The 19317-nt window shown below is 26.0% G+C and overlaps 1 protein-coding gene across 12 annotated transcripts; it reads left to right on the top strand.

Moving 5' to 3' along the window:
- Nucleotides 1–1270: 1270 nt before the first annotated feature.
- LOC147816177 (pre-mRNA 3' end processing protein WDR33-like) lies at nucleotides 1271–18554 on the top strand. Of its 12 annotated transcripts, none has more exons than XM_087158309.1 (8): nucleotides 1460–1664; nucleotides 3425–3788; nucleotides 4929–4997; nucleotides 5071–5175; nucleotides 7095–7183; nucleotides 7971–8072; nucleotides 10325–10407; nucleotides 11751–12358. In XM_087158309.1, exons 3-5 carry the CDS (start codon nucleotides 4968–4970, stop codon nucleotides 7155–7157), a joined length of 198 nt encoding a protein of 65 aa, XP_087014435.1. In that variant the 5' UTR covers nucleotides 1460–1664; nucleotides 3425–3788; nucleotides 4929–4967; the 3' UTR covers nucleotides 7158–7183; nucleotides 7971–8072; nucleotides 10325–10407; nucleotides 11751–12358. The 12 variants fall into 12 exon arrangements, 8 of the variants coding, with proteins under 8 accessions (XP_087014439.1, XP_087014434.1, XP_087014435.1 ...); XR_015431846.1 differs by lacking the exon at nucleotides 7971–8072 and adding exons at nucleotides 14388–14446; nucleotides 17340–18554 and having other exon boundaries at nucleotides 1498–1664; nucleotides 3425–4997; nucleotides 11751–11810; XM_087158314.1 differs by lacking the exon at nucleotides 7971–8072 and adding an exon at nucleotides 9058–9310 and having other exon boundaries at nucleotides 1498–1664; nucleotides 4898–4997.
- Nucleotides 18555–19317: the final 763 nt, after the last annotated feature.

Genomic DNA, 19317 nt, shown 5'->3' with positions numbered 1-19317 from the left:
AACATATATATAAGTAAACATAAAGTCGTGTATACATACACTTTCTTTTTAGCAACTTAGTCATGCATTCTTCACAGACTGAATATTGCCCTGTCAGTTTTAATGAATGCCATCTTTGCTAATACATTCATCTGCGACATCTCAATAAGGTTAAACATTTAAGAAAACAGTTAAATATGTCACCATGGAATCCCTTAGTAAAAAGAGTAAAGGGGACAGAAGTACAGAAGAAATAAGCAAGGTTTGGTTTACATAGTAGTTTTTGACTTAAACATTAACTGTAAAAAATCTTGGAATTTTGAGAAAATAAAAATTATAGATAGAAAAAAATATAAATAGTTTGTAGTAAATGAAAAATTTAATTTCAAATTAAAATCTAAATAAGTTAATTTAAATTGTTATTAATTTGTTAATATGAGTTATATTCTAAAGAAATATAATAATTTTATATGCATTTGAAATAAAAATTAAATTATGTGTACAAATTGTTTTGCACATAAATGTGATACATATAGAATAAAATTTCTTGATTATAGTATGCATGCTCATAATTTATGTAATAGTTTAGACAATCTAAAAGAATAATAAGAGCAGTAATTGTGAACGAAAATGATAAATATTATCTAAAATTCAAAATAAGAATTTTTCTGTTTCTTTACAGATTCACATTTAGAATTTCTTTTTAACATAAGTTTATAATAAAATTGAAACAAAACTACGTATTTTGAATATGATTTAAGAACTCTCCCCTGTTATAAAGAAAATTCAATACAAAAGCTTCCTATCAAAATAAAATTTAATTAATATATTTTCTAGAAAAAAAATCTTTGTATTATGTCTCTGAAATAAACGTAAATCAACTCATCATTTAAATTTAAAATCTCATGATTTTTTAAAATATAATGCTTTTAAAACATACACTTATATTATAAATCTTTAATTAATAAGAATTACCTGTAAATAAAATTTTCATGATGGCAAAATATAAAATCCAGCTCAATCAAATCTAGAAAATGGCTTTGAAAAATAATTTTGTTTATGATATGACAGGAAACTATAGATGCAAAATAACTGATTTCAGTCAGTGATAACTGATAGTTGCAATATATGGGTAGCAAGTAAAAATATCCAAGGCATTTTGAATTAATTGAGCAAATGGTGCAGCTCTTAGCATTCGAAAGAACATTGGAGATAATATAGTAAATTTACAATTAAAAATATGACTTACCTAGCGAATTCGTTTCATTGCTTAATCATTCCGAGTACGTTCAGCTCAAACATTTTCGCCATTTTCAATCACGTTCAAAAAGCGGGCATCCAAGCAGTTGGCGATAGATTTCGTTTGGCAATCACCCATTTCAGCTGATCGCCAAAGTTTAGGGTTATAAGAGGGCGGTCAGCCAAGACAGTGCGTTTGAAATTCAAATATTATAGAGAGTCAGATAAAAACACGAGAAAAAGTGCTTTGTATGGGAGTAAACAAATACTTGTGTACGAAAAGCTAATTTTACAGTTCCTTCTTTTTTATAAGCTACTACGAAGTTTTTTTAATGGTTTTAGTCCCCTAGAAAGTAGTATTTAGGCCAGCATCTCGAGACAGATTCCGCAGAAAAGTTGCTCCTATCGTTATGAGCTCACGCTTGATTTGAAAAGATTTCTAATATGCAAGTGCAAATTTTTTTTTAATAATATAATACATTCGAGTTGAACTGTAAGAAATTGTATTGGCAGTTACAGTAGTAACTCTATTTAATGTATAAAAATATAGTTTTTATTTAGTATATAATGTTGTTATTATAGCATTCCTCTTTCTAAACTGAAAGATGTTCTTTTAAATTCTTATTATAATTATAAAAATATACATAATTGCAATTTTGAATTTTAGGAAATTCTAATTAATAATTATCTTGACAATGTAAAACATTTAGTTTGTTCGAATTGATAGAATACATCGAATTTTTTTGTCACTTCTAGCTAACTTATTTTGGCACTTTTAATATTAAATATGTTTATAGAATTATTTTTGATTTAATACATTTAATTTTCAAAATTATGCAATTCCGTTACGGAATATTTACTCTGAGGAATTAATCTTACTTTATGATATATTACAAGGCTTCATTTTCCACCCTCTGTTATAGAACCAATAAATCTCTTGATCATTTTATAATGACTAATATAATCAAAAAAAGAGTTATTTGTCAGAAACTAGTTATTTTATCACGATCATGTAAAGTCTTTGAAAATTATTTTACATTTTGTCAATGTATATCATGCTTAAAAATATTTTTTGAGTGCTTTAAAAGTACTTAAAAGGTGAAATTTTTTTGTTGAAAAATTTGGCTATGCGCCTTGTAGTAGTGATACTTGTACTTAAATTGAAACTTGTTGAATGATAAAAACTTGTTGAATTAATTTTTTCAATGTTTTAGACAAATTTCTTTATTTACTCTTTTTTTTTTCTTTTGATATACATAAGAAAAATTGCAAATCTTAATTTCTGCACTTAATTTTACAATTCAATTTCAATGAAATCATTAAAAATGGAATGCAGATTAGTTTCATATGTTAACTTTTACAATCTGAATGACATTTTTTAACAATCTAGAAATTTAAAAAAACCAAAAAAAAACCATCCGGTTTTGCAAAAATTTCCCGGTAATTCTTTGGCAAGCCCTGTTAGTTATAACAATTATATCAATGCTTACATTATACATAATAATGTTTTTGACATAAAATTGTTTTTTAATACTTTTTGATTTTTTTTGGGAAGGTATATTCGATGATAAACAATCATACTATTTTTAAAGTCCTTAATTTTTCAAAGCAGTACTTAATTTTTTCAAAGAGAAAGTCCTCAAAAGTGCTTAAATTTTGCTTTGTTCAAAGAGTGGGAACCCTGTATTAATTTTAGTTTTTTAGATAAAGTATTAAAAAAGAAGAATATCTGTAATTTTATCACGATCATGTAAAGTCTTTGAAAATTATTTTCATAACCCTACATAACCCCTGCTGACTTCTACGATAAAAGGAATGATTTTAAATTTAATATAAATAAACTAATTACATGGAATTCTAATGTGTCTAAAAAAATTTATTTAAATATCATTTTCAATCAAATAGATGGAATTAAAGGGATTTTTAGCATTGTTTATTTATCCAAAAAACAAATGGACAAACTCCTTCAAAAATTTGATTAAAAACAATTGATATTCTACTTGTAATATTGAAATTAAGTTCTATAAAAAATCATTGAGTAATTGTGTGTTATAATTATTAATAAGTTTATTTACACAATTTTTTTTTTTTTTTTGTTATTTAAAATTTACATTTTTACCATTTGCAAATCTGTTGCTATAAATCTTTTAATATTCAATTAAGGATTTTTTAAACTAATGTTATTTTTTTCTTCATTGTTGCTTAGGTACATGATGTCCACGAATGGCTGCAATTGATTACCTTTTCTAGTCATTTATGGGTGGTGCAATCGAATTACAGGACCCAGTTCATGACATGAAAAAGCAGTCCACATCATCATGGAGCCACCATTAAGAGTGTCTTCTTGACAATTTGTGTCCTTGACTTGCAATGCTCTGTTAAAACAAAAGGGAAACTTGTTTTTTTTTTGGGGGGGGGGGATGAATGTCAAGGGTTGCTGGTAGAAACATTAAATTTGTTTATTTGCCAGAAAGAACAAAAACTCAGAATGAAATATTTAAAGTTATGGATGAGATAAAAATATTTTTGATGAAAGTTATTATGAACTAATTAATGGGAAATATAGACAGGTACCTAATTATGTGACTCGGTGATCCAATATTTATATAGTATATATATAACCTTAAAATTGGAATAAGATAATGATGACTTATATTTACTCGCATATATGCACTGGTTCTTAAAGTAAAAATATTTTTTGAAGAAAATTTGTAATTTTTAAGATATTTAATCTCAAATTTATGTCAGTATAAGTTATATTAAATTAGAAGTCTGTTATAATTTAATATGGCCTAATATATAGTTCTGTTAATATATAGTTTATATATTATTTATATATATATATAATATATAGTTTATATATTATTTATATATATATATAATATATAGTTTATATATAGTTATAGTTTAATATGGCCTAATATATATAGGTCTGTTCCATTTTCTTGTTACTTCTATATTCAGATGGTTGTTGGTTTTGCACAATCTGACCTACAGTTTTCTTTTCTTTTTTTTTAGATAAAATATTTTCTAAATTTTGCAGAATTTATTTGCTAGGATTTTCTTTTTCTTAATACTTATTATTACCAGATCACACACATAAGATTTGCCATGAGCAATAAATCAGGAAAAGATATAAAGAATCTTGAATTAGATCCTGAAAATTAAAAAAGACACAAATGTCTGTCTGCTAGTTAGTTATCCAGAGTTGTTAACTTTGTGTTTCTAAAAAAATTCTTTTTTATTACAACCCTGTAACTGAGTTTTTACAACTTATATCTTTATTAAATATTTCAGGGAAATTTACTTAATTTTTGATAGATTTCTGTCAAAGATTTCATTTTAAAATAAACTTAATTTGCATTGACTCTTCAATTTTCAAATTTATCTCATTTAATCTCTTGAAATCTTTATTTAATTTGTGTGAAATTTTTCTTCCAAGCATGATGACCTTCTAAATAATGTTTATAAAACACGCAATTTAGGTATACACAGAGCTGTTGATATAGAATAAAATTCTCATTTTGCAATGTTTATAAATTTTTCTTTTAAAAGATATTTGGAAAGGAAAAATTTCTTTATTAAAATAAATAACATTGTTATTTAAACAAAAACCAAAAAACAAAAGGAAACCTTTAATTTTTTAAAAAAATGTTTACATCTATTTTTTTTTTTTTAGATGAATACTTTATTATGTATATCTTTTTAAGGCTCGAGTATGGCAGATAGACTACAGAGATCGAAGAGTAATGCAACCTGAAGCGGCATATTGTACAGAGGTATTTATTCCTTCAAACTATCGTTTATAACTTTTTTTATATTTTTTGTTGCTGAATTATTTCTACTTCTCAGATGACACCACCACTGAGTATGCCTGACAACCCCATAAATGCAGTCACCACAAAATTTGTGCATACATCAACTAACAAAATGAGATGTCCTATATTTTGTGTGGCAGTAAGTTATTTGCAATAAACTTTTGATATTGTAAGCATAGTTTTAAGGAGGAAATATGTAATTTTATCAGGAATGCTACTCTACATTTCTGTTCTCACAGATTTTAATTTAGAGTATGAAATTTCAGAAATCAAAATTGAGTACAAAATATCAGGTTACAGAAAAGTCTGTGTGTTTTCTACTTTTTAAATTACATATTGTCTAAAAACATTTTCTCACTATGTGAAATTAAAGTTTATATTTCTGATTTATTTGATTTTTTTTAGTTTTATTTGATTTTTGTGACAAGTTTCTTCAGTTAATTTTGTTTTAAAAAGTTTCTTTATTTAAATCTTTTAAAACATTTCTTTATTTGATTCTTTTAAAAAGTTTCTTTTTGTGATTTTCGTATAACTTTCTTCTGCATTTATTCAGAGATCACTCAATGTACGTAGTTTTAATGTATGTTCGAGGAGGGTTATCTCCTTCTAACATATATTCTAAACGTTTAAATTATAAAAAATGAATAATGAAAACTTTTTCATATTTACCCCCTAATTCCCGTTCAATTTTTCATTAATCAAGTAATGTATATATAACTTTGGCGGGGGTTTTGACCCCCAAAACTACGCCACTGATATCACTCAAAGAAAAATTAGTCAGACTAAATTTATTTTGAATGATAATTTATATGTAAATTTAGTTGTTATTCATCTTTCATTATGCATATTTTGAACTAATGATTTCATACATTCATCAGTCTTAATACACTCATCATGATAATACATTTATCAGTCTTAACTAATTTTTCTGACTAAATGTTTGAATGAGAGAAGCAAATTGCAAATATTTTGTCATTTTCATGGAAACTTGCATGATGATTATAGTAATTGATTAGAAATGAATGTACCTAATAACAGATTATAATTAAATGTTTATCAACTATTTGTAATCAAGTAATAAAATATTATCACAATTTCTCATTACAGGCAGTAATCATTGCTTATAATCATAACAAAAAGTGGTTACAGATAATCACAATTACAAGTAATCAAAATCTATAATTGCAAGTAATCAGCACTTCCTGTTATCATAATTTGAGTTTAGGAGAAATCATAACTCTCAGTAATTATAAACTTATTATAACCAATTATCTTTAATACAAGTAATTATAAAATACAATAATTTCAGTAATGCAATCCTAATTTCACGTAGGTTTAATTACATTTTAATCAGGATTGTTGGTAATTGATTACTTTTCTACACAATGCATATATTGCATATTAAAATGAATGCTATTGTTAGGTATATTAAATGGATACTTTTAAGGATATATGTGCAAACATAGTTATGTAAATACATTGTACACACTAATACCTATGCATGTTATTGTATGTACATAAATGGGCAATTCTATGGTGACTGGTGTTACATTTTGATATGTTTTCTTATTTTTTAAATTTTTTCATTGATAAATTACATTGGAAGGACATTGAGTAATGTGTCTTATTTTAAAATGCTCCTCCATCCATATGCATTAATGGGATGGTTTTTTATGATTTAATCTAGAGAAAGCTTTAAACTAACAGGAAGCATTTAAAAAAAATAATGAAATGACCTATAGAAAATGGCAAATAAAAAGAAAAGCCCTTGTGACTGATGTTACAAATACAAAATATATTAAAATTTATCTAAAGTTTTTTTTAATCAATATTATAATATATTTAAAAACTGCAATTTTTGATTTTATATCTAAAACAGTTGATAGAAAAAAATAAATTTGTTAATGGAGGGAGGCTATTCTAAGTATACAATATGTAAATACATAGAGATACCTTGCACGGCATAGGTAAATGTACATTGTGTGTGTAGGTATATTGTGAAATCACTTACTTTATAATTAATTACGCGCTTGTAATAAAGAATATCCTAAATTTTAGTGGACACCTGAAGGTAGAAGACTGGTGCATCTAGTGGTGAATTTACTTTATGAAATGGATTAACTTTTAATTTTGAAGCTATTTTACAGGTAAAATAATAGTTTTCTAATTTTTTGTGATATATCTCTCTTATCCATTTCTTATGAATTAAAATTTAGTTTATCATAAAATTTATATTCACGTATGTTGCTTTTTATTCCTACATGAAATCAATGTTCATTATTGATATTTCACTTTTTTATTAATATTTTCAACTCCCTCTTTCTCTTTGTCAGAAATTGTCACACTTCACTACCATTCTTTGTCACAAATTGTCACACTTCACTACCATTCTTTGTCATACTACTACACAATCACCTCGTATATTACTTAAAGATAAACTGTTAAGTCAAGGGAACCCAAGTTAAAGCTCTCTGTTAAAGAATAACATTTATGCATTTTATAAAATATTTAATAATTTTTATCTAAATGCAGGACTAAAAAGCAAAATTTTTTTCATGGAGTACTTGCATACCTTTTTTTTTATAAAATGAATCATTTTTTAAATTAAAAATTAAATAAAAAGAATAAAATTATAAATTAAAAACAATTTAAGACAATTTTACAATGCTCCATAGTTTTTTAAATTTTTTTTTTTTAATTTTTACAATATCTTTATGAGCTGTATTTGTATAAACCAGTGATACAAAACTTTTAAGGGGAAATTGTTTGTGCATTGCTCAGGGAAACACGCAATTTATAAGTGCGTAAAAGAGAAGATAAACTGTATATTATTTTTAAACTTTTAATTCCTACTTCACAATTAGTTTATATTGTGATCATTTGTAATATTAATTAATTTTTTTATAAATTCTAAAATATGTAAATTTTTTACAGTGCCTTTGATGACCACTTATATTAATTGAGGTTCTCATTAATTGAAGAATTGAAACAATTCCAAACATTTAATCATTCAGTACTTAGGAGCAGTTAATTTAGGTAACTTTATGCGTTCCTGTTCAACGGTTTGAATGTCACTCTGATTGGGACTATTTAGAGAAATATTAGCTTCCCGAAAGGAATTATTTGAATCAAGTTCTTTGTTTAAATTCTTAATGATGTTCTAAATTTTGTTCTAGTTATTTTTTTCTTTGTACTCTTCTATACATTTAAATTCTCTTCAGTGGCATCGATTTTGATTAAGCCCTCAATCTGAGTAATTCTTCGAGATCTTCCACACTTATGACCGGTTTTAGAATGTCACTTTCGATTTTTGCAATTATCTTTGTGACCGAAGCTCTAGCGATGATTTGTCTACTACTGAGAATATTTTACATCTGCACTGTGGGCTGTGCGAGCCTGGTGTGTAATTCGTAATCATCAGCTACCCCTGGGATTCGAACCCGATCCACCTCATGAAGATTCGAGCGTTCTATCTCCTGAGCCTCCGTGGCTGTTTAAAATAATTTTATTTTTTTAAAAATTATACCTTTTATTTATTTTTCTTTATAACTTTTAATGGTCTTATATCAGGTGGGCATGATTCAGATAATCTAATATCCATATTCATTGATGAATGATTTTGTGAGAGAAAATAATAAATGTTTCTAATGTGTTAATATGTCAACTATACTGCAGATTTGTTTTCATTTTTGAATTGTTTCGAACTAATTTTATTTCAGTTGATAACTTCTCACTGCTTAAACTTATAATTTAAATTTAAGCAGTACTGTGCTTTTCTTCGAAATTAAACCGCAATATATTATTCAATTTTTAAAGTGTTTCAAATAATTTAACAGTCCAAACAACTTAAATTTGTGTAATTAAGATTACTGCTATAGTTGATATTATTATGGAACTCAATATTATGAATTTAATACAATATACTGTTTAATGTTTTAATAAAATTGATATTATTATACCATTTTATATTACCCCCGTTATAAATCAATGTTCTTAAATTTCTCCTGTTGTCCAAATATAGTTGATTCTTGTTGTTGTCGGCCATTGAGACAGAGCTGGTGCAATTGTTCTTGTTTTCCATCGTTGGCCAATAATTCTGCCACATCTGCTTATAGGGCAAACCCATTCATTTGTTTACAGAATTTTGACCTGAACCACAGAATCTCTAATTCAGTACCCCAGGGGTATTGATTTGTTATGGAGAACTTTGTGACCTGACAGGTTTAACATGCACCAGTCATCATTTACTACACTCGCTGGCTGGACTCACAAATGTGAGAATTTAAATGTTTTATTCTGAAAACCTTAGTTATTTATAGAGTTATAAAAATTTGTACTTTATATTTGCCATTTACACCACAGTCATAAAATATTTCATTTCCATATAGTTAAGGTAAAACAGTAGATTGTAATATGTGGTAACACAGTGGTAAAACAGTAATATGTGGGAGCATTTTGCAAGATATTCTCCATTTCAGGCTTCTTTTTTACCCTCTGAAATCAAGCTGAAAAATCTATCGATCATTTTATAATGGCTCATATAATCAAGAAAAGAGTTCTTTATCAGAAACTAGTTATTTTATCATGATCATGTAAAGTCTTTGAAAATTATTTGCATTTTGTTAATGTATATAGTGATTAAGAAAAATTTTTGATTTCTTAAAAAGCATTTAAAAGGTGTTTGCTTTTTGTTGAAATATTTGATGAAACTTATGTCTTGTGAGTAGCATAATTTGTTTGTATGACATCTTTAAAATCAACTTTTTTTAGTTTCCACTGAAGGAAGTAATATGAGTTATAAAATGTGCCCCATCGTCGTAAAATTTTTTTTATTTAAAAATTCTCTAATTAAAAATGGATTGTTATGTGTTTCAATTTTACTTAATTTTTATTCAATAGTCTGATAATACATTTTTTGATAATACATACGACAGATTTAAAATATTTTACTTGAACAAATAAAAATGTGTTTCTTCTAGCTTGAAATAAAATTGTATTTGCATATGCATATGTTTATAAAATTTCAGTATGCTCCAATTTCCTATTTTTCTGGCTTGATTTGCAACAAGAAAAGGAAATCCCTAGCTACTATAAAATTTCCTTTCTATGTTGTAAACAAAAATACACATAATCTTCTTATAATTGCTTCTCTAATGCTTGCAGCTATATAACTTAAAAAAAAAAAAAAAAAAAAAAAATTTGCTTAAGCAGTTAAAAAGTAAAAATATTACATTTGCTCATATATGAAATTGTTGCATTATAGTACACTAAAAATTTATTTATTTTAGATAATTTGGATGTTCTGTCACTTTTTTGTTGTTTACAAAAACTTTGATTACACATGGTTCAGAACCTGAGGATACTTTATTAGGTATGAATGTTAATTCTTTTTATTTGTTATTTTATTTGAACTGATTAAATTAATGATACTTTATTAGTAAATTCATTAAACCAGTGCTAAAATTAACTAGGTGTTATGTTACAAAGTGCAGAATATATTGTTTCATCCAATTAATTTTTGGATCCCATGTAAATTTTGTAATGGAATGTCGAAAAATCCATCAGGAATTTATTAAATATATATGCACATAAATTTTTTAATATTAGGTTATTTGGGGTTAATATTTTTAACTGTTTAATCTGTTCAAAATGAAAATGTTGGTGTTCATGTTTTTGTTTTACTTATGTAAAAACATATTTTTACAGAATTTATATTATCATGTTTCATATTAGCTTAAATAAATGAGGCTAATCTGAAGTAATTTGTAACTGATTTTTGGCACCCAAAAAATTGAGAAGCCAGTCCTAAATATATGCTTGATTCTTTGCTTCGGTTGCTAAATATATTTTTTCTTTTATTTTATCTTAAAGTGATCTATGAAGTGATATTTATTCTGTAAAAATTATTTACTACATTAAAAAAAATATTTTATAATATTTTAAAAGTTAAATTATAATAGTATTGTAATTATCAAAAACTACAATTTTTGCGATCAAAACAATTGTAATGAAAAATATTTTTAAATATGATTTTAAAGGCAGGCTAGATTAAATTTACTTCTTTTTTCCTTACTGCATTTTTTAAGGTTTTAAGAATACATTTAATGCAGGGTAATATGAGCAAAAAATCTTAACTTTTAATTTCATTTTGGATTTTGTTTTGTATGGGCCAGAAAAAATCCTTTTTTTTTTCTTATTAAGAACAATTCCGTTTTTATTTTATCTGCTTATGAATAAAAAGTATTTAATGTTTTGAGTATTTTTTTAAACTAAATCCTATCAGAATTATACGAGTTAAGCATTGCACAAAAATAAACTTTTTCTTGTTCAAACATTAGCTTATTTAATGTTTATTTATTTATTTTTCTTGCCATGTATTATAAATATGTTTGTAACAGGTATAAATAATTGGATCATTTCTTAACAATGAACACAAAATCTTTTTTATCATTCTGGAAATTGCGCAGTTTTTGCATTATGTTTCATATTACCCTCATTATTCTTTGATTTCATTTTAAATATCCTATTCTATTTAAATTGGACCTACTTTTTTATGAAAAATCTTTTATTTTATTTCTTATTAACAGAAAATTAATGAACCCAATTAGTTCTCATTCAAAGTTTTTGGTACTTCATTAGATGTTTTATTTTGAAATTTAAACAAACTAAAATTAAATTTTTGCAATTGATATTTAGTATAAATTTATTTTGCAGATGAATGTAGCCTTCTCCCGAACCAAGTGCCAATAATTGAATTATGAACACAAGCTTTAGGTGTGTATTTTGCACTTGCATTTGTGAACAATAACAGTGTAATTATTTATCACTTTTCTTTTTTTTATGATTTCATTTGAAATTTAAAATCTGGTCATTATCGTAAATAACAGGAGTAATCTGCTTACGCATTATAATGCGTCAATTGTGGCCAAGGTTGTAGGGGAGATGTGAATATTAAGTAATCATGATGCATTACTTAGACATGTAATTCTCAAATGCAGAAAAATGAAGGAAATGAGCGTGCTAGTAGATTTATGTCGACAGAATTACAAACAGATTTTAAATGTATATACAGTTTTAAATATATATATACCCGTCAATGACGATTTCTCAATTTTAGCCTCTTTTCAGCTTGTTCTATTTAATCTTCTATATTAATAATGTTAAAAAAATCACGGTATTTAGAGGTCCTCTAATATTATTGCCTTGAAATACCATGTTTCAACAACTTACCAAGTCATCTTTCAACAAAAAAGAATAAGTATTTTAGAATTGTTGGAAAATTCTTTGTGTATTCTCTCTTTATTAAAAAATCATAAAAACTCTTTTGAGTGTTCATTATGTTTTGTTTTGCTGCATGAAAACTTGAAATTACTAAGATACTTAGAAAAGTGCTCAGGAATTGTGATGAAATAAAAAAAATTATCATTAAAAAATTAATTGTTAAACTTGTTGGAAAAAATACCATTGTTCGCAGACTGCAGGGATACCACTACAGAGTCAAAATTTGACATGTTAAAAGGTTTCCACGTGTTTGTTTATAATCTTAACAAGGAGATTTTTTTTTAAATTTCAATTTGTTCACGAATTTTTCAATTTTGAAAGCTTTTTGTGTGAATTTTTTCTACCTTTTTTTTTTATTTTCATTGCTTTTGCATTACATTTTGCTTTTTCTGCTCAAAAAGTATTAGACTTAGAAACTTGAAATCAAGAAAGCGTGTAGAAATGTGTACAAGGAAAAAAAGTATGATTCTATTGTTATTTCGAGAATTTACTACAATTTCAGCAACTGTTAAACTTGTAGTAAAAAAAAGATAACTGCTGAAATGCAACTACAGATTTAAAATTTAACCCAAGTTTAAATTCTAAGAAAATATTTCTACTTTTACAAGCATCGTGTGCATATTCTTAATGATATTAAATATTTTTTTTTGTAAATAAATAATTGATCAATTTATGATTCATAATCAATTAATTATTCTTAACATTAATTAATAGATTATTAAGTAATAAAAATTAATTTCTGGCAATTTTTGAAATAAAATATTATAAATTTAAGAATTGTTTAAGTTTACTTAATGTGTAACACATTAGAATTGATACATAACTAAATTGTGTTATTTAAAGTATGTCAAATGAAATTATTAAAAATGTGAGCGATTTTGTTTCCATTATTCGTCTGAGATGAATATTCTATGTTGAGCAGTATAGGCTAAATACCAAATATTTGTATGTAGCATCTCTAATTTAGTAGCAGCCATTGTTGAGCAGAATCTTGTATCTATTTGCAATTTAAAAACTTCTTAAAAAAGGCTTTAAGCAATTTTTTCAATAACAAGACCCTATTTGCACAAATTCTCAAAAGTAGGACTCTGGTTGAAAGAGTATGACTTACCGCTAGTTTTATATTCACAAATTATGTGTAGTTTTTTTTCACAATTTTACAAAAACAGGACCTTTTACAATATGTCTGGACAGACCCCTGATAACCTTTCTCTATTTGAATTGATATAAATTTTGTAAATGAGTAAAATTACTTTTTATTTATCTGTTCTGATTGAGTCACACATACTGTGTTCTTGTGGCTAAACTTTTTTTTTAAAGTCCAAAGGATTATTTCATGTAATATAACTCATGATTGTAAAGGGTGCACCATTTTTTATTCTCATAGACTGCACCAAAAATTCTTCTAAGTATCCCTCTCTCTCAAAAAAGAAGTATAAGCGCCCAGACCTAGTTCATGCTATTAAGGCTAATCATTTAATGACTGGAACACCTTTTTAGATCTGTTTACCGAAACTCTGCAAAAAAGTAACCATTTTTAAACCGGAAGGTACAAGAAAAAAAGTCGTCCACCAACTGGGTGGCTTGACGCAGTTGAGAAGGACCTAAAGATAATAGGAATAACTAACTGGAAGTCTATGGCACAGAATAGATCAAGATGGCAAAAACTTATTGGGACTCCCTTGGCCTGTCATAGGCTGTAGTGCACAGAAAGAAAAAAGGTTTATTTTACAAATTCCAGTGATCATCCGTTTCGTTATGTTAGCAAATGTTCTTGCATGAAGCTAAAATGATTGTTTATTTAGAAACCAAAATGTTCCACGTGTTTGTGCAAAATATTGACATTTAAGAAGAAGTAAACAATGGTGAACGAGAATCGTTTGGGGGGATTGGTGAGCAAAGCGAGCAGGGGTCCAAGCCTTCCAGTAAGATGAGAGTAAACAAACAAAAATAACGAAATGTAATTAAATTTGTTTGCATTTTCATGGGAATTTCAATTATAATGGCAATTTTTATATCTCCGATATAATGATATCTTCTAATTTATGATGTTTTTGTCCAATTTGACAGCGTCATCATATCAAGGTCCTACTGTATGTATAAAATATTTTTCTGAATACATTATGGAGGTAAGTTATAATAAATCTGAGTATCAAATTACATCATTGCTTTGTTGCCAGTGTCTTGATTATTCAAGTTCTAAATTTCTTTGTTTTTTCCATCATTAGTGAGAATAGTTATGAATGTGCATATTAATAGATGAATAAAAAGTTTGAGATTTGGCATTCGAAATAGGGAACCCACTTCTAGTGTAAGGAAATTTGGATGTAATGTTTCCTAAGAATCAATATTTTCTAAAGTCTATGGAAATCTACTGGGAAACAATAATACTATATTATTTGTTTTCTTATCATGATGCTTTAATATATGTTAATTTTAGGTGTTGCTAGCCTCACCCTGTTCATCATGGTGTGTAGCGTTTTTAAAAAGTGTTTAAAGGTGCCTATTTTCGATTTTCGTTATTTAAAAGCCTTTTAAGGTTCTTTTTCCATAGGGTGTTTTAAAGAGTACTTAATTTTCTCTTTTGGAAAAGGAGATTTTTTTCTTTACCCTGTCTGTTTTTTCCTCGTATTATGCAAAACGTGGTTTTCTTATACCTACTTTTCACATTGTTCTGTACAACGTTTTCACAATTCATTCAACCACAACCCATTTTAACAATTAACCACAATCCAACTGTCAGTTTGAAGAAATACTTGTGAGTCCGTTTAGCGTCTACTGAGCTGAGTTCAGTGAGATTATTGTGTTCAGTATCATATTCCAATATATCATCTTTTCCAAACTGACAGGTAATATTTAAAAGAAAAATTAAATAAATGTAAAGAAATTTTAATGATAAGTAAAATTTTATATTTTTAGAAATATATATATATGTTACAATTTTTGTTTAATTATGCATACTTTTACATAAAATTTTCTTTAAAATGGACTAATATTTTCAAATATAATAATGTGCATAATATTTCTATTCAGGAATATATCTCAATATGATAGATTGAAAAGTAACAAAATTCATGCCAATTTAGTTTCAGAATTGCCTATCAACATAAGTGCCTGAACATTGTAATTTTTTCAACAAAACTTTTAAAAAGTTTTAATAAATACAAAATATATCACCTTTCTATAGATCCAAGAAATTTTACTTTTTTGTCTAATCTATTAAAATTTAATAGACAAATTGAAATTGTAAAAATTTGATTTGTTGAAGTGTGGAACTATCCACAAATAATTCTACCAAGTGATTAAAGTATCTTATACATTCTAACTACTTTTTTATTTCAGAATTTTTAGGACTTTTAAATATTATAAAGAAGAAAACTTGAATTCAATAACCACAGAATTTTTAAAATTGAGGAATTGAATTCAAATTTATATTTTTGGAAATGACATTTAGTTGCATTTAAAATTAGTAATACTTCAATCAAAAATATTAAAATCTTATTTAAAAAAATAATTAATTTACAATTTTAAACTAAATTTTAAATTTTTTAATGGGCTCATATTATGAAATTATTTCATTTGGGAGTTAAATAACTAATCTAATTTTGAAATTAATAAAAGAAAAAAAATATTTTATTTAACATATGCTTCTTTTAAATTGCATTTTTTATTAAATTTTAATCTGTGATTTGGAAATTGTGTTTTTGAAGTTTTTTATGCTACTATGCAAAAAGCTTTTTTTTTTTTTTTTTCATAACTATTGTGGCAGGGTTCCCACTCAAATTTCAGAAGTAAAATCCCCATACTTTGTCAGGAAAATTTTTCAAATTTCCAGAATATATTTTTTTAATATGAGGCAAGATCTCATCAAATATATAATTTTTTATACAATAAATTACAAATTACTTTTTGATCAAAAATATATCACATATTATTTTTGTAAAAAATGACATTTCAGTAGATGGTTTACCATGTAGATTTTAAAATACACAAGTATATAAATTATAGATAGAAGCAATATTTTAAGCACAAAATCTGAAAAAAATTAAGTAACATGGTAACAAAGTAACATAGTTCATCAATAAATCTATTATTAAAGAAAAAAGTAATCTTACATCTGATTAAAAGCCAAACTTAATTTATGCTGAAAGATTAAAAATATAGTATTAGAACTGAAAATATTGTTAGATTGAAGAAAAAATTTAAAACAAATTTTTGAACAAAAAGTAGTTTTTACAAATTAATGATATAATTTTAGTTTTAATCCAAAAAAGTTTAACCATGTTGCAGTAAAGCTTTTACAACCTATTAACTTTGTGAAACTTATTCAACTCATTGGCTAATTATCATTATTTTCAAGAATCGTTCCAGGTGTTGGCCAAAACTTGAAAAAACTTTACACAGACCTGAGAAATAATCAATTTTAAAATTGATGATAACAATTAGTAACCAATGAGGCTCCAATGTCTAACATATATTTTTATTATTCTGTGTAAAAATTTTGCTATTATTAAATTTTGTTAAAAATATTAATTTGTGAAAAATATTTTTGTTAAACAATTTCCTGTTTCAAATTAGTTAAAAATACTTAGTTTTTAAAAATTAAGCTTGCTTTTTAAGCTTTTTGTTATTTTCTAATCATAAATTGGCTGCTTGATAGCAGACTAAATAATTTTAATATATTACTTCATAAAAAAAAAAAAATTTCTTTCCAATTTCTGTCCAAAATAATGCTTCTGTCTGAAATTCATCTAATTGTCTACACTAAAAATCCACATGTTAAGCTTATTTGAATTTTATTTTTTACAAAATTTGATATTTTGCAAATTTTCTATCAAGAAATAAGTTTTATTGCCAATTGAACAAAAATATATTTTATTTCTGACAAAATATTGCCTTTTATAACAAAAGTGTAATTCGGAATTTAATTTAAATTTTAATGAAAATTGTGGAAAAGTCAGGAGATTTTATTACTAAGTTTGAGTGGAAAATTACCATAATTCTTATTATATTCATTTTTAGCTTGTGCAGATGCCAATAGACTAGATGCCATTCCAAACCAGTAAATTAAAATTTCTTCTTTAACACTTAATTTTATGACTGATGAAACAAGGAAAATACGTTCATCATGTTAAATATTTTCAAAATGATAAGTAGTTTTTCATTGCATTCTTGCCAACATTGGAGAAATAAAATAACAGTGATTTTACATATTGTCTCAATTTTGGGTTTACAACTACTCGTGTTCAGCTCTGTCGCCTTGTAATTTTGAAACTAATCCAGAAGACAAGGGAACTCCTGGATTAAGTATTGGGAGAAATTTGCTTCAAGGAGAACTTCTTGGTGGAACCAACCAGCATTTAATTTAATGTGGAGGAAAACCACGAAAACCTCCCACGGTTAGACAGATGACAAGGGGACATAATTATACAATATTAAATAATTATACAATGATAACTCGTTATGTATATAATTTTACAACATACAAAAATTAGGGTTGTATATTGAGAGCAATTAAAATAATTATTTTAATAATTGTTCTCACCCAGTACATTATCTTACAAGTGATGTATTACATCCTAAGCTTACAATATCAGTCTTGTGAAATTGAGGAATGGTTCCTTCAATGGTGTGAACTTTACTGTTTTACCGTAAAAACACAGGTTGAGAATTGTACTCAAACTGTAAAGGTAAAGAGTTCATGAACAAGGTTAGTACCCAAATCCTAAAACAAAAAATAAGCACCTTTTAAGAACTTTTTAAGTACTCAAAAAATATTTTCAAGCACTATATACATTAACAAAATGCAAAATAATTTTTATGGACTTTACTTGATCATGATAAAATAACCAGTTTTTGAAAAAGAACTCTTTGATAAAGAGAATTTTCGGTTCGATATCAGGGGATGGAAAATGAAGTCTGAATTTGAGAATATCTTGAAATATGGAGCAGAGTTTTATAATTTTTTTAAAGGAAGGCTGCAAGACGTTCCGAATTCGTAAAATACTTTTTATATTGAAGTTTTAGCAAGCTAAACTCCATTAAAAAAGTATGTTCACCATCCTGTAAATATATGAGTTCATTGTTTTATCTGTAAATTTTTTAATTTGATCTGTAGTGTTGACATTTAATGTTAAAAACATATATATTTTTGAATACTTTGTTTTAATTATACTTGCGTTTTTTGTATTAATGGACATGTAAATATTTTTTTAATAAAATTGTTTTTTGAAAATAGTTAAGCTTATTTTTTGATTTGTTGCATACAAAACTTCCATAAAATTACTGAATTAAAATTAATAAAAATGAAATTGGTAATGCTTAATACTCTGAGCCAGGGGTCCTCAACCTTTTTGTACCTAAGAGCAAATACCAAAATATCGATCGAATGGCGGGCACCATTTATTTTTTTAAGATTAATTTGTAGTTGTTAGATATAGGTAATAATACACACTACATGTAATGCGCAAAAGATTTAATTTTAAAAATTAATTTAATTTATGAATAATTAATATTGTGTAAAATAAATGATCACTAAATAACTTGCAAAGCAATATATAAAAATTACTTATAAAATATATAAAATACAGTCAATGTGATCTTTGGCATTGCATTTCACTGACCAGCACTTCAGAATCGGCAGAATATGACGAAATTCCTGCTTGCAAGCAATCGGCAAGGTGTTCATCTGTAAGTCATGATCCATATTTTGTTTTTATGATATTCATTGTCAAAAGTAATGATTCGCACAAGTATATGTGGAACTAAAGAACGACTTTTTTTTATATGCTGCTCTTTTTAAGAATGGAAATTTATTTCTGTATTCCAGAATTTCCCGTTTTTCAGATTCAGATATAATAGTTTTGGGCTAATGTGATTCTGGAGATCCAAAATTTCTATCTCCTTACTTGAAGAAATTCTGAAATGTATGTTGCTATTTCGGTTACGTTTATTTGGATTTACAAAAAAAGGTGCCTATAAGCTCCTTATGATATTGAAT

Source organism: Parasteatoda tepidariorum, chromosome 2, assembly GCF_982258835.1.
Source record: "Parasteatoda tepidariorum strain Cologne lab strain chromosome 2, Ptep-v5.0, whole genome shotgun sequence".
In the NCBI taxonomy this organism is placed as follows: Eukaryota; Metazoa; Arthropoda; class Arachnida; order Araneae; family Theridiidae; genus Parasteatoda; species Parasteatoda tepidariorum.
This window is presented reverse-complemented; position numbering and strand designations above follow the sequence as displayed.

Bases quoted from the DNA above. Each gene is read 5' to 3' on its own strand.
- LOC147816177 (XM_087158311.1), top strand. From the start codon at position 4,968: ATGCAACCTGAAGCGGCATATTGTACAGAG. The intron at 4,998-5,070 runs GTATTTATTCCT...TCTACTTCTCAG, and splicing joins AAGCGGCATATTGTACAGAG to ATGACACCACCACTGAGTAT. The intron at 5,176-7,094 runs GTAAGTTATTTG...CCTAAATTTTAG, and splicing joins GTCCTATATTTTGTGTGGCA to TGGACACCTGAAGGTAGAAG.